Source organism: Peromyscus maniculatus, chromosome 3, assembly GCF_049852395.1.
Source record: "Peromyscus maniculatus bairdii isolate BWxNUB_F1_BW_parent chromosome 3, HU_Pman_BW_mat_3.1, whole genome shotgun sequence".
In the NCBI taxonomy this organism is placed as follows: Eukaryota; Metazoa; Chordata; class Mammalia; order Rodentia; family Cricetidae; genus Peromyscus; species Peromyscus maniculatus.
In genome coordinates this window covers 3,331,858-3,347,171 of record NC_134854.1, presented here as the reverse complement: position 1 = coordinate 3,347,171, position 15,314 = coordinate 3,331,858, and the positions used below count along the sequence as shown (strand labels likewise).

The window sequence follows — 15,314 nt, the reverse complement described above, 5'->3', positions numbered from 1 at the left end:
CATTGAGACTCTGGCAACTGTCACGCCTACGAGGCGGGGCGAGGGGAGGTGCTGGAAACCTAGGAGCTGGATGGGCAAGCGCTGGCTCGGGGCGCGCTCTCTGCGCCTGGACCCTGGATGGTGGAGATTGATTGTGCAGAGCTCCAGAGAACACCGCTGGATTGCTATACGCCTTCCCCAGACCCCCGCGACCTATCCATTCTTTCATTTGTAAGTCATCCACTAAATAAATCTTCCTTTTAACTATGTGGAGTGGCCTTTATAATTTTCCCCAATAACAAACCTTTTACCAGAATGATTGGGTGATAGACAGATGATGCTGGGGTCCCTTTAAAACAATCCATGGAAGGTTGAGGCGAGTTATAGAACAATCAAGACAGGCTGTCTATCTGATGATCGCCATGGTACATGTTAGATTTGTTACTCTAGCCAATTTTTCATTCATTTAAGACCCCATAATAAAAAAAAGCACAAGATAGATATATCTGTTCTTCACAAAACCTCCTAGTGATTCCTTTTAGATAAAATGCGGACATACATATACATATGTAGGTATTCACAAAAAAGGATGGGACTCAAGCCACTGAGAAGAGCTTAATGTGGAACCTAATCATACTAGGGAAAAACCAGGAACTCTGTGCAATGCAGTATGTGTATACACACAGATATATTTAAATACTATTTAAACAAGCATATCTGAGCAATACTCTTGTACTTAAAAAAAATGACTAGTGCATAAGAAAGTTACAAAATTGTAAAGGAAATTCAGAGTTTTAATTATCAACTTGGCACAATCTACAATCACTTGAGAAGAGAGTCTAAGATGAGGGACTGTCTAGATTGGTTTAGCCCTGTGGGCATATCTATTGGGACAGTCTTAATTATGTTAATTGGTATGAGAAGACTGTCTCAAAGTAGGTGGCACCATTCTCTGGGTTTGGGTCCTGAATTAGGGTAGAGTAGAGGAAGCAAGCTGAGCAGCTAGAGTGCATGCATTGATTTCTCTCTGCTCTTGACATGGATCTAATATGACTAGCTGTTCTAAATATCTGCTGACTTGACTTCCCTGCTAGGATGATCTGTAATCTAAACTGTGGTCTAAAATAATTCTTTTTCCCTAAGAATGCTTTTTGTCACAGCAGTAAGAAATGAAACCAACAGGAAGCCTCAGTGTATCAATTCTTTCTAATTAACCTAAAATCCAATGCTATTATAAATCAAAACAGGGGTTGAGGAGTTAGCTCAATGGTAGAGTACTTGCCTAGCAAGCGCAAGGCCCTGGGTTTGGTCCTCAGCTCCAGAAAAAAAAAAAAAAATCAAAACAACTATTTTCTGGTGATAGGTAGAAAGAACATAGTTTTCCTTGGTACTAAGTACAAGCAAAATCAAAGTCATAGGAAACACTGAGGTAAGAAAAGCCTTACTCTAATCCAGCTCTATCATTACTGTACAACTACACTCACTGAAACTGTGTACTAGACAGGCAGCAGGCTAAAGAAAACAGAAGAGAATGTAAAATTAGTTTTAAGTACACCTGGAAACTCAAAGGACTGTTTCAAACAGGCAAAAAAGTATAAATTATTAAATATATTTAATCAATTAATTAATTAATAAACTTGATGTAATAAGATACTTCACACCAAGGTCCTAGATCTGTGTCTTATTTCAACAGTGTTTCTACAGAAACACTCCTGGAGACTCCCTCCTTTAAACTTGCAACTGCCTTCTAAATCTCTCCAGCAGTACCTTCTCACCAGCCCCAGAAATGGTAACCACCACCTATTTGTGATCATCTCCTATACTGTCAATCACCCATGATCAGAGGTGGAAGCACAGTAAACTGCTTATTTTGAACTTTCAGGAACCCTACAGCTGCCTTTCTCCAGGCAACAATTTCTTTCAGGCAATACAGTTCTAGATGAATGGGTCACTTCTTCCTAAACTCCTGAGAAGAAAAGACGGCTCCAAGATTGTCTATACAAGATGGAAAACTAGGGCTGGAGAGATGGCTCAGAGGTTAAGAGCATTGACTGCTCTTCCAGAGGTCCTGAGTTCAGTTCCCAGCAACCACATGCCATCTGTAATGAGATCTGGTGCCCTCTCCTGGCTTGCAGTCATACTCACTTTATACAAGATGGAAAACTAGCTCCATAGCTGGGCTGTGCAGGAGGTACAGAAGCTTTCTCAAGATTAAGTGGGGGTAAAACCAGAGCCCATGGAGACGGCCCTGGGGAATAATAACCAGAACCAAGGCTTTCTGGACCTTCTTTTCCTGGGTTCTGCCCTAAGGATCTCTCATCTTTGTGACTTCCACAAGAGCCACTTCTGGATGAGGAGATGAAGCTTATTAATAAGACAGGATTGGCAAGGCCCCATTTGTCTCTGGGGAAGTTTGAGAAACAAACCTCAAGTACTACCAGAAGTCCTGGAGACCTACCAGAGGCTCCTGAACTCTCTAGCAGTCAGCTGATGTCTGAACCTCTCCTGACACTAAACAACTTTATAAGTGTCCTGGAGTGCCTCACTCACAAACCTTGAACCAAATGAAAATAAAGCTTTTGAAACAGGGGGGAAGATATAAGAAGATAATACCCATAGGAAAATTTAAGATTTATAGAGTGACCACAAACATCAAGATAATTCTAACAAAAGGTAAACAGTAAGTTTCCAAAATACTATGACATGAACTATTATCCAGTACTCATAAAGAGTTCTTCCAAATCACTAAGAGAAAATGAATGGCCTAAGAACGATATGCATGCTCAAAAGATAGCTGTTCACTTTCACAAGAACTACAAATACAACAATGAGACTCTTTCATCAGTAAGACATTTTTTAAATACCCGGTGCTGATGAAAACGTAGCTTGTAACAACTGTTTGGAGGGCAGTTAGGCAGTTATCTACCCTCATGGGACTTTTAATGTGTGTGTCCTAGTTTTCTTCCTTACAACTTATTTTATATAAAAACTGGAAAGAACACATTTGAATATTTATTACATTACTGAACCTTTCTTTTTATGGATATTAGGCTGAATTGTGTCCTCTAGAAAGGTACCTTGAAATCCTAACCCTCATACTTGTGAAGTAATCCTACTTGGAAGAGGGATCTTTAGAAATATAACCAAGATAAAATAAGGTCATTAGGGCTGCCCCTACTGCAATATGACTGGTGTCCTTATAAAGGAGAAGACAGAGTGAGTATACCATATCATGTTATTTGTACAGGCAGAGACTGGAGTCAAGGAACCTTAAGGATTGACAGTAACTGCTTTATAAGCTAGAAGAGAGGTATGAAATAGATTCATTCTCAGTTTCTTAGAAGGAACAAACTCTGCTAGTACTTTGATTTCAGATTTTTAGGTCCAGAACAATGAGAATAAATTTGTTCTATAAACTACCTGGTTTGTGGTATTTTGTTATAACATCTGTAGTATTATCAATAAAGACTAATAAACCACATATAACTGTAACTTCATATAATGTGGTAATACGGCATTAAATGCAAGAATAAAAAGAATGCAGTAAGAATAAATAGACAAAGAAATATACCACTAACATAAAAAAAGGTAAGTTGAACAGTATGTAAAACACCGCTTTTTGGATAAACTAAGCATCTCCCTAGCCCTTCGACTCATTTGGAAAAACCATTCTGATTGTTAATCTTCACTGTCAACTTCACGGGATTTGGAATGATTTTGGAGAGACATCCTAGGCATCCCTGTGAGGGCATGTCCAGACCCAGATAGGGAAGAAGCATACTAAATGAGCAGCAACATCCAAGGGCTTGGGGGTCCCCAACTGAATAAACATGACAGAAGGAGAAAGCAAGCCAAGAACTGGCATGTGCACACGTGTCCTCACCCTTACTGCCTTACCGGTAGGTCGGCTACCACAGCTAAAGCTGCTCTGACTGACGTGCCTTTCTAGGATAGGCTGAAACCTCAAACTCTAAGCCAAGATAAACCTTCTGTGCTGCAAGGTGCTTTGTCAGGCATTCTGTCCCAGCAACTGGAACAGTAATATGCCATCCTTCTCCAACGCTGGCCAAGCCAAACAAGGCCCAGTCTGGTCCCTCAGTAACCCTGGAACCTTCTAGACTTCAATAATCAATACTATGTAAAAGACTTAATCTTTTTTTTTTTTTTTAAATTTGGAACTACAGGTCTGGTAAGTACTTTCTAAATAGTTCTAGCTTCTTTAAACCTAAGATAAATGTTTAACTTTGTAAATAAAGACTTTTAAACTGTTACTAAACATATAGCTTTGTGATAATCCCAATACATTAGCATGTATTCTTAGACTTCTTTTTCATTTCCCCTTTGCTTCAATCTAGCAAATCTTCAATAAGCATTTCTTTTACAGATATGATTCCTTTAGTAAATCTTCAATGACAACTCAAAAATTAGTCTAAATGAATTAATACTACAACATAACCCTAGAGTCTAGGATACTGAATTAAATGTTAATAATAATTAAAATAAAAACTTAACTACCTTTCACTTGACTCTACCTTCTAAAGTGAGTTTTCCTATTTTTGGCCATCTTAAGATTCCAGAACCTGCCATATGCTAGGCAAATTACCACTGTGTCACACACAACACTAAATTAAAAGTGAGGTTGGAGTTTTCTATTTATTTGTTCACTATCATTTATCACCATTAAAATGATGGAATCATCTACGACTTCTAGGAGGACTAACAGTGATGCAGTAAATAAACATGAGATTTATTTCTGTTATATAGCATTTATGAATACAGTTGAAGATGTCAAACAGCTTCTAATTAATAACTAATAGCAGTTAAAGAGTTGCTATTTTAGGTTATTAGTAAGCTAGTAAGAATTGCATTTACAAATTGCAGTGCATACTTTATAAAGGTGAATAAGAATGTATTGAGTTGTGTTCCCTTCAGAATCTTTATAGTAAAAATGAGTTGCATTCATAATACTAGGTTATCACATGTGGGGGAAAAAAGCTGTGACTTCTAGACCTACAAAATATAACAAAGCCTAACTCTATCTGCTCTTTTAAAATTATTTTCCTACCTAAAATTGAAAAGGCTAGCATATTTCCATTAAAATCCTTTATTTAAAATATGTGGAATATGGACAGAAATAAAACAAATGAGATACTATCAGCATATGTTTCATCTGAATCTTACTCTTCCCAGTTTTTATAAACTTGAAATAAATCATGCTTTACGCCCTGAAGGTGAGGCTGTGATGGCAGTTATCAGCAATCCCATAACTCTGGAGCTGGAGGCAAAAGATCAGGAATTAAAGTTCAACCACACCAACACTGCAAGCTTGAGGCTAGACAGAGAGAGGCCTTTTCTCAATAAATACATACATATTGTTTCTAAAGGCTACAATACTGGTTTCAGCAGCACTACAGGTGGAATTCCTCTCTTTAGGGCACTTCCAACAGAGTCTAAGATGAGTGATAATGAAGTTCCTAGCCAAGTCTGCTATTCCCCCCCCCCCCCCCCCCCGGAGCTGAGGACCAAACCCCAACCCCAAAGTCTGCTGAATTATTCTAGTAAACTTCATTTTATTTCTAGATGGGGTAAGTTGGTATTAACCATTAAGTAGTAGTTTTTACACTAAATAAAGGATAACTTTTGCAATGATGTATTTTATATAAAACACCCAACACTGTGCCATAACAGAAGAGAACTGGCCAAACAGTGGCAGAACTAGTGGATGGGGGGATGGGCTTAAAAGGCTCAGAAACTCTTCAGAGAGGTGTATTCAAAAGCTCATCTTTATAGACTTCATACCTAACTTTAAACAAAATTGTTAGAACTGGTTTACCTAAATCAAAGCAATTTTTACCCTAAGATCTCCTTGCCATCAATGGGAAATGTAATAAACAAACATTGAACAGTATCAATAACAAAAATCTTCATATGCGTCTACAAATTCCTGAAGTATTTCATAGGTGGTAGTCATTCTTAGATGACTTACGTAACTATGGAATTCTCTAAAACCCATTAGTAAGACCCTTTTAGAGATCTAGATGCTTGGGTTGAGAAATGTGCCCACTCTAAGAACTAAAAATGACCAGATTTCAAGTAGGCTATATTCTCCCCATCGCCTCTGCTCATGTAATCTACACTGCATCATACTTTGGTGCTCACCTTCCTCCTACACCAGAGGAGGGCATTTTTCATGGTTGTATATTACAAATCCAGTGAATTTCAGTGTTTTCTCTCCTCACTGCTCAAGGTCAAAGGCATTTCCCACTTTCATTCTACCACTATGGCCTTAATTCAGGCCATCTTCTAGAAAATATCTTTTAAATATATCTCTGCCTCTACATCTATTTAAGAACTGCTACATACAAGGTGTGGCTTAAACAAAACAACTTTAGACAGCTACTCCTACCACCTATATTAGCTTAGCAGGGGAATGAAACTATTTTGCTTAATCAAGAAAGACTGAACTTCAGATAACATCTACCAAGAGTATGACTTTTTTTCAACTTGATCAAGCAGTTAAGAAATGCTGACTAGGTTCCTTAGGCTGAATCAAATGAGTAATTATAATTATTCAACCACGAAGTATTCATTCACCTGTGATAGATGTGAAAATTGTAGAAAAGTACCAAGGTGTTAGGTCCATCTCTCAGAACTGCATACAAAGTGGGGAAACACAATTTAACTAATGAATATGAGTAATAAAAACAAGGGCTGAGGAAGTAAAGGAAATGAAGGTTAAAAAAAAACCACTAATTAATAAAAAAAAATCTAAGAATCACTAATAGTGAAAACAAGACAAAACAGAACCAAACCAAAACAAAAAACCAAAATGGATGAGTATGGTAGGAAAAAAATGGCAAACCCTCAGCAGCCTCAATCCATTTAGAACAAACAGGGTGGGACAGAACTAGCTACAGGGTTTTTTTTTTCCCCACTCCCTCCCTACTTATTTGAGACTACACATATTAAAGTCCACATGGCAAGAATTACACAAGTTAGCTATCACCCTACTTGAAAATCAACAAAACTTCACAATGAGATAAGTGAATGTTGCTGGGCACAGTGTGCACAACTTTAATCCCAGCACTCTGGAGGCAGAGGCAGGTCTCTGTGAGTTCAAGACCAGCCTGATCTACAGAGCAAGTTCCAGGAGAGCCAAGACACAGAGAAACCCTGTCAAATAATAAGTGAATCTTGCTTTTTAAAATTTGAGACAATAATCCAGGTAATGATATCATCAGGACTATTAACCCAATGTTAAGTTATAACACATATTCACATATTACATTTAACTTTAAACGAAACTCTAATTTACATAAAGTCTTAACTATTCAAACTATACTACAACAATAGATTTCTAAGATTCACTTCCTCCATAAAACCAATTGTTTCCAGCGAATGAGATATGTATATTTCTACATACCTTTCTGCTCTCCTTTAATGTCTGCCTTTATTGCAATTCCCTCCCTTTACCTTCTGCATCTAAGTGGGACTTAGCCATTCTGGGAGTCTTTTAAATCATACTTGAATCCTCTTCCCAAAACTGTTTTAATTCAGCCCTCCTTGGTATTTTGTGGGGGCATCTATAAACACCTGTGGGATCTCCTGTCACCCCTCTCATTACCAACAGCACATTTCTACACTGCCTCCACCTTACCCCAAGTATACTCTCCAAGTCAAACCTGGTCTGTAGCCCCCCACTCATAGTGCTCCCTCCCTCATCTATATCTGCCTCTTAGTTATGAAATCCATCTTGACAAAGAAATGCTGTACTAAAAGAACCTGTTCTAACTTTACTCACAAAATACAAACTCCATTAAAAGCAAGCCCATTATCGCCAATGTGATGTCCAATGTTTCCAACGTGACATGTTTAGAATTAGCCATCAGAAATGGACTTCTACTCTAAAGCTATAATGCACATTTGAACCTTTCCATGAAACTTAATAAAAACAAATGACCAAGCTCTACCTCAGACCTAGAAAATGTAATTATCAAGAAGTTGAACCTAACCACACACATCTAATAATTCCTACCATGATTCCAACACATACACAAATGTGAAAATACAGGCAAAACCTTTGTTCCCTAACAAACTCTCTTAATTTTCCAAGTACTTTCATATCCTTTATCAACCTAATTACTACCCATTAATCTTATTCAGGTATTGCCCATTTTATAAAGCTTTTCCTTATGTACTCTCCACTAGGGTTCTCATCCTTTTATAATAGCTTTTCAGATACTTCTATATACTCCTAACCAACACAACCACTCCATGAGATAGCATTCTAATCTGACAGGTAGGAAAAGCAAATATAGAACAGCAGGGTTAAGGGCCTTGTCCAAAGAGATCCTAAGCTTAAATCCACATTTCCTGACTACAAGGCTATAGTTCTGCTTGTGACAGGCAACTCTTGCATATCTATTCTTAAGTACTGACTTATTCATCAGTTTACATATTGTTTCCCTCATCGGACACTAAATTCCCCAAAGGGAAGCATCAATCTTGATTTTTAACCTCAACATTCAATTACTCAATACATGTTTGTTCGATCAAACAAGGAATGAAGAACTTGCTTATAATCTGGCACCACAGAACTAGTTTCATTTCTTGACTTCACAGATAGAGCTCTGAATGTATCTCATCAGCTTACTACATTTGATCTGACCTGTACATTTATTGCTCGATTTGAGACAATGCACTTCACTGTTGTTTTAAACAAAAAAAGAGAGCAAGGCCTACAAAGATTATTCCAAAACATCGTTTTTACACTGCTCTCTATTAAACCAAAGTCTCCAAATTTTAGTTAATTTTCACAATAATTTCATCTTACAAGAGAAGGCAACAATGTGGTTTTAAATTACTGCAATTCAAAAGGTAAAGTTGATTAATAATATATGTAAAGAAATTGAGCACTGAATACTTGTAACCGATTCAGCAACCCACTTATGCTTAGACAGAGAGCCATGCTATCTCTGTCTATCAAAATATACTCCCACATCTGTCATTTCCTTGAAACCCTGGGTAAACACCACAGTTCAGCTCTGAGCAATGAGTACACTAGCACAAAAATGCAATGTCCTCCATGCCTGAAGTTCATGGGCCTGGTATGTGAACACAGTAAGCTACTTATACTAAATACTAAACGAAACCAGCAAAAGTTGACCTTTTCCCTGTTTGCAGGCAGCTCACGTTAAAAAATTGGAGATTGTCCTAAACTGAAAACGTGCAAAAAAATTAATGCTTTAAGAAACTTACATTTTAGTGGTATTAGTTTTATGTAAAAATGAAGTAGTTATTCCTTTAACACCACTTTGATAACCAAATCATTAAGAGGGGGAAAAAAACCCTCACGAAACATGATGTAGTGGAAAGTACAAAGGGACTGGACACACAGTTCCAGTTACATTCCTAAATTACTGTGTGACTTGGGGCCAAGGGCTCCATTTTCTCATTTGTTTAAAATACTATATAGAAGGAAGGTCTTCGTTCACCTTTCAAGTTGTCTCCCCATCTTTTTTGTTGTTGTTTTTTTTTTTTTTAAATCATTGTTTGCTACTTGGGTTATGGACGTAGTGTTCTTTACAGTCTAAATTTTAGGACAAGAAATACATCTTAAGTACTGTGGAATGATTTAGTTTCCAAAAGTAGATACAAAGAGTAAGCTCATAAAGTTAACAATTAAGCTGGTAACTTTCCAGAAATTGTCTACTCTTAACTTCTTAAGCAGGTGTAGTGTGATTTGACATACCTAACATTGCTAAGGAAAAATATAAAGTGGTCCTGCTCAGCTGAAACTTCTCTGCGCGTGTTTCCTGGGAGTCAGGGGCACACACTCGGCGGGTGCTAGCCAAGGGACTAGCCAGCATTTCAACAATCCCCCTTTCAACTCAAGAGTCACCTCCGTAAGATCAAGATAAGGCCTTCACCAGGGAGAACCTTCCCAGACCCAGAAGCGCCTGCAGCCAACGTGATGAATGCTTCCGTCAACAACAAGCATTCCCCCTTCCCACAGAACTGCTCGCTCCCAATCAGCCAGCTGGGGCTGGGATTGGCCCCACAGGACCAAACTCAGAATCACTTTTGACTCCAATGGCCAAGAACTACTAGAAATTGCGGCTTCTCTACGCATGGCTGCGGAGAGCGGCACCCCTTCTTACCAATGCAAGGGGGAGAAAAAAAAAGGAAAAAAAAAAAAAAAACAGTGGGGCGGAGAACAGAAACTAGGCCTAGGCGTAAAGGCTGGAGAAATAAACCCCGTTTCTTTGCAATGGGGAGCAGGCAAAGTACTTCCTGCCCCTCGCTCTGATCCGGTGTCCATGAACCTGCACTCCACTTTTATCTCTCCCGGAATCCTAAAGGGCGATCGAAAATCCGATGCGCTTCTCTCCCCATCTATTCACTCCTAAGACCTCTAAGCATTGTTAAGGAAGACAGCCCAGACCCAGAAGTAGGAAGTAAAGCAAGGGCCAGTGCTGGGGTCCTGTGCTGAGATTTAAGCTGCTGATGCACGAAGAAAATCCCCGTGTGGTCTAGAGTAAAGTTTGAACCTGCTGCAAGGGCGCGGACCCCGACTTGGACTTCTGGGCCGGCCTGCAGAGGTGACACTCCCTTGTTCTCCAGCAGCTCCGGGAGGCGGCTCCTGGCAGGGCCGCCCTGCACCCGGGGAGCAGGGCGAGGGCAGCACCAGGGCCCCGGGAGGCTGGAGGCCTGGCCCGCAGCGGGACCCCCAGCCTCGCCGCGCCCGCCCCGCTTCTCTCCCTCCTCCTCCTCCCCAGTGCCCGCAGCCCGAACCCGCCAGGGGACGTCGGGGGGTGGCGACGGGGGTCCCGGCCACTGACCACACATTTCTTGCCGAGGAAGGAGAAGAGCGACTCGTTCTCCTGCGGGGTGAGCAGCAGGGAGCCGACGTTGGTGACTCTCCGCGGAGGCTGCTGGCCCGAGCTCATGGTGCCGCCGGTGGGGTGGAGCGTCCAGGGCTGTGTCCTCCGGAGGTGGGCGAGCACTGGGTCCCCGCTCGGGGTGACAGGGGCGCGGGCGGGGGGTCACAGGCGCAGCATCCCGCCGCTGCCCCGGCGGGCGCGCGGAGGCCGCGGGAAGGGGCTGACGGCGGGCGCCCGCGGACCGACAGCGAAGCTCCCGGCTGCCGCCCGGCTCGGCCCGGGCCGGATGGCCGCTGTCCTCGCACTCCGGCGGCTGCGCCGAACTCGCTACTCCTCCGGTCCTCCGGCGGCGGCGGCGGCGGCTGCCGCACAATCCAACATGGCAGCGGGGGCGGGCGAGACCACGGGACGCGGGGCGCGGGGGAGCGCGCCGGAAACTCGGCGCGGCCGGACACCCCCCCTCCCTGGCTTGCTGCGCGCCGGGGCGTGTCCCGGCCAGGCCCCGCCCCCTTCCGGGAGCCGCGAGGCCGGCGCCCGGCTCCGCAGGGATGGGGTCTGGTGGTGGGCTCGTCCCGGGGGCCGCCGCGCGCGTGCGCAGACTCAGGCCGCGGCGGCGATGCGGGGTCCGGCGCACTGCCCGCCCCCGCCGCCCCCCGAGCTGGACTCCTCCTGGCCGCAGCGCTCCGCTTTGCGGGGCGTCCGATCCGCGGGGTCAGTGTCTGTCGGGCACCGAAGGGGGACGCTCAGCCCGCCGCCTGTCCCGTCTTGGTTAGCTGGAACGGTCGGCCGGCGTCGGGCGCCTCGGGTTCCCCGATCGCGGTACCGCCTGCCACCGGGGGCGAGGAGGAACAGACCTCTGCCGCCGGGATGTGGAAGGACGTCTTCATAGGTGTCAAAACCGGACCCACTTACCAAAGACGTCCACCGACCCGCCTGGCGGAGCTCGTGGGATAAGTGTGTGTCGTATTTGCACTCGAATTTTCTGAGCCCTGAATGCCACTCTTTTTTTTTTTTTCTTGTCTTGTGAATTGGAAACTACCCCTCTCCATCTTTCTCTGTCTCGAATTCCAAAGATCTTGTTGTCTTTTTATTCAAGAGGAATATGCGCATTTGGGAATGTACGGGAATATGCCTTGCTTCTTTTATCCTTAAGAGTTAATTTCATGGTTCTGTTGGTGCTGGGACTTAGGCCTGGTATGTACTCAGCCAACTGAACTATATTCCCAGCACAAGTAAATACCGAGAATTTTTCGTTACTGTGTTGCAGAATATTAAAGGTTAATAGCAAATAACATGGTTTAAAGAAAAAACTAAAAAAAAAAACTTTATTAAAAAATTTGGAATATAGAAATGATAAATCAGATTGCAGTGAATTATATAAAATGTACATCTAACCATTCTTCACATTAAGGATACAATTTATCAGAAAATTTGTACTAACGGTGTTTGCTAATTATTCAATTTCAATTAAACACTTGCATATTAAAATTTTATGACAAACTAGTAAATGTATGATAGCTCTCAATACATTGGTAAACCATTACCAACGAAGTGAAAACATAAAAAGTTTTAAGGCTGCCTATAATGCCCATAGTGAAATTGGGTGACCAGGAACAAATCTGCAAAGGCAGATGAGAGCATATACTCTTAAGAGTACTCATATAATATATAGATATTTCAAATTAAACAAATTACAATTTTAAGGGGAAAATTAACCTTTAATTGTGGCAAAACATTATAAAATAGTTAGGTGTAAAAAAGACACTGGTAGAAGTGCAAGCCACCTTTGAATCACAGAAAGATATCAGTTCGTCTTTTATTAAAAATGCACCTCTTTTTAACTGGAAGCACAGTGACAACCGAGATCATCAGGAATTCTTGGGAAATGATTCTGCCCTGACATTTTCAAACATGAGAACTTTAGTATAGGCTGTATAGGCTGCAGTTGGTTCAAGGTTAAAGTTCCTGTTAGACCTTTTAAATACATGCAGGAATTACTTTTCTACCTCAGGTTCCTCATCTGTAAAATGAAATTACTCTTTCACAAAGGTAATATAGTGGAAATTGGGAGTTGCACCTACTTAAAACTGTAAAGTAAGATAGCCTGATACACAGGGTTTACTCAAATCCTGTCTGTCCTTTACCGTCATTGCTTATGATCTGTTATATGGTTCTTTGATTAGAGCAGTGGTTCTCAACCTAGGTCCCGGCCCCTACAGGAATCAGATATTATGATTCATAACAGTAGCATAATTATAGTTATGAAGTGACAACGAAATAATTTTATGATGGGGGGTCATCACATGAGGAACTGTATTATAGGGTCACAGCATTAGGAAGGTTGGGAAACACTGGTGTGGAAGATTAAGTATTGAAGTATATATTTTTACATTCATCTTATCTAAGCCTGATTCTTCAAAAACTCTGGCACGACTCTCAAATTTATGCCAGTGAGTTTGGAGTATAATCTCTCTTCCTTAGTGATCACTCTACATGTTTTGCCAAACAGGTTGTTTTATCCCATTATGCTAAAATACCAAAACTGTTAATACTATAATTCTAGACAGGCCTGTTAATTAGTAAAATCCAAGAAGCGTGGATGTAGCCCAGAAAATGCCTGCTTAATGTGTGCAAGGTCCTGGATTCAATCCTCTTCACCGACAAACAAACAAAGAAGTCAGAAAAAAAGGAATAAATATTTTGAGAATGTCTGTAGGAGGGTGGTATGGGAGGGGCTGGAGGAAGGATACCTGAGAAGGGATGGAGGAAGGGAAGGGAGAAAGTGATGTCATTCTATTTTCATTTAAAAAGGTGCACAAAATTAGAAAGAACAATTTTTGAACTAAAAATACCAGTTCTCATAGACCACTGAACTGCTTTGAAAACAGATGTGAGAGAAAACTGGAAACAAAAAAACTATGGAATGGTAAGTGAATGGCAGTAGGTATGTGTCTCAGAACTTGTGAGGGACATTGATTTCCAGTCATTTCACACACTTTTACTAGCCTGTGTTTCTTGTTTGTATTGTCTGCTTTTTTTCCTTCTCAGTCAATCTTTATGTCTTACCTAAGTACAGCTTTCATTCACTGTTGCCTTCTTTAGACTTGAAGGTTAAAAATTATGATGATTATAATGCTTTTTTCTCAATCCCAAATTATTTCTCTATGTCTTTCACAAAATTTTAAATATAGTACTTTGTCCACAGAATTACAATTTTAGTTCTTATTTCCACTCCTTTATTTTTCTCTCAGGACTTTCCCAATACCTTGATAGAGTTAAAGCACAAAAATTTACGAATGAATATTTCTTTGGAAATGAGACCTCCTTACTTGTTTGACCATGTGAACAGAGTATTGGGGAAGTTCCTCTTTACAGTACACAAAGGGTACTATTTTCTACATTCATCTGGAGATCAAGAAGTATTAGCAATATTTGTTTCCAAAGCCCAGCAAGTCCTGACTTTTATTCTTGATAGCATAGCTCTCTTGCAGAGCACAAGACAGCTTTTATTGTTTGCTCTGGCAAGTCGTTTTCTTATCTCCCATTCTTTTTTCCCAGTTTGAGATACTGGATTTGGTCCAGGAAATAAGCATCTGGTTTTCCTTCAACTGCATGCTCTGAAGTTTGTTAGCTAGGCTAAAACGAGTAGGGGTTTTTAATCTTCATAGAAAATACATCTGCTATATTAAAATGTATAAAAATAGAACAAATAAAAAAGTAACTCTTGCATTTACTTCTTTCATGTGGTTTTCCTTCCCTAAACTAAAATCTCTCCTAGTACTTTATTTTCTGCTGTCTTGCTTTGTTATGATCCTTTAAGGTGAACCCTTCATTTTGACGGAAAACCTTGGAGTAACATATTGTATGGAAGCGAGGGCATATTTTCAGATGTCTCCCATGCTACTATAACTATACTTTGCACATTTTTCTTGTTCTGCTCTTCAGTTATCCTTTTTTCTTCTTTACAGATGTCAGTATGCATGTACTGTTACAAGTCCTCTGAAACACACTACTGCCCTGGTTAATGTTAATAATTTAAAATGTACTGACACCCTTCTCGGTGGGAGAATGTGGTAATAGCAGCACACAGGGATCTATGGCATTCAGCCATTGTAGCCGTAATTGCTGGTACTGACATGTTGCCTAGCTGTGGGAGAACTGATTTATAGAGACAAAACAGCAGATCTGGATGCTGCAGAGAAGATGAATGCAGCTTCTTTCACTGCAGCCTCCAAGTGGCATGGGTATAAAATGTCCACATTGCAGAATATCTATGCACAGCTTTGTATAAGCATTATGTAAGTGGGGAAACTTTAGAGGATCTGTTCTAGTACATATTTTCTCCAGTTAAATGTGGAATGTTTTATTTGTTATCAAAAATAAGCTGACAAACTAATTTTTTCTCCTGTTCAAATTCATTTTAAGTACAACATACTTAGTGAGTTACTTTTA

General features: G+C 40.8%; 1 protein-coding gene across 1 annotated transcript in view; it reads right to left on the bottom strand.

Annotated features, from left to right (window-relative positions):
- Wasl (WASP like actin nucleation promoting factor) overlaps window positions 1-11,206 on the bottom strand; it is a 60,343-nt gene extending 49,137 nt beyond the window's left edge. Inside the window, exon 1 of the mRNA XM_006988399.4 lies at window positions 10,821-11,206. Within this exon, the coding sequence (XP_006988461.1) occupies window positions 10,821-10,928 (108 nt within the window). The 5' untranslated portion in view covers window positions 10,929-11,206. The remainder of the gene's footprint in view (window positions 1-10,820) is intronic.
- Between the last annotated feature and the right edge of the window lie 4,108 nt (window positions 11,207-15,314).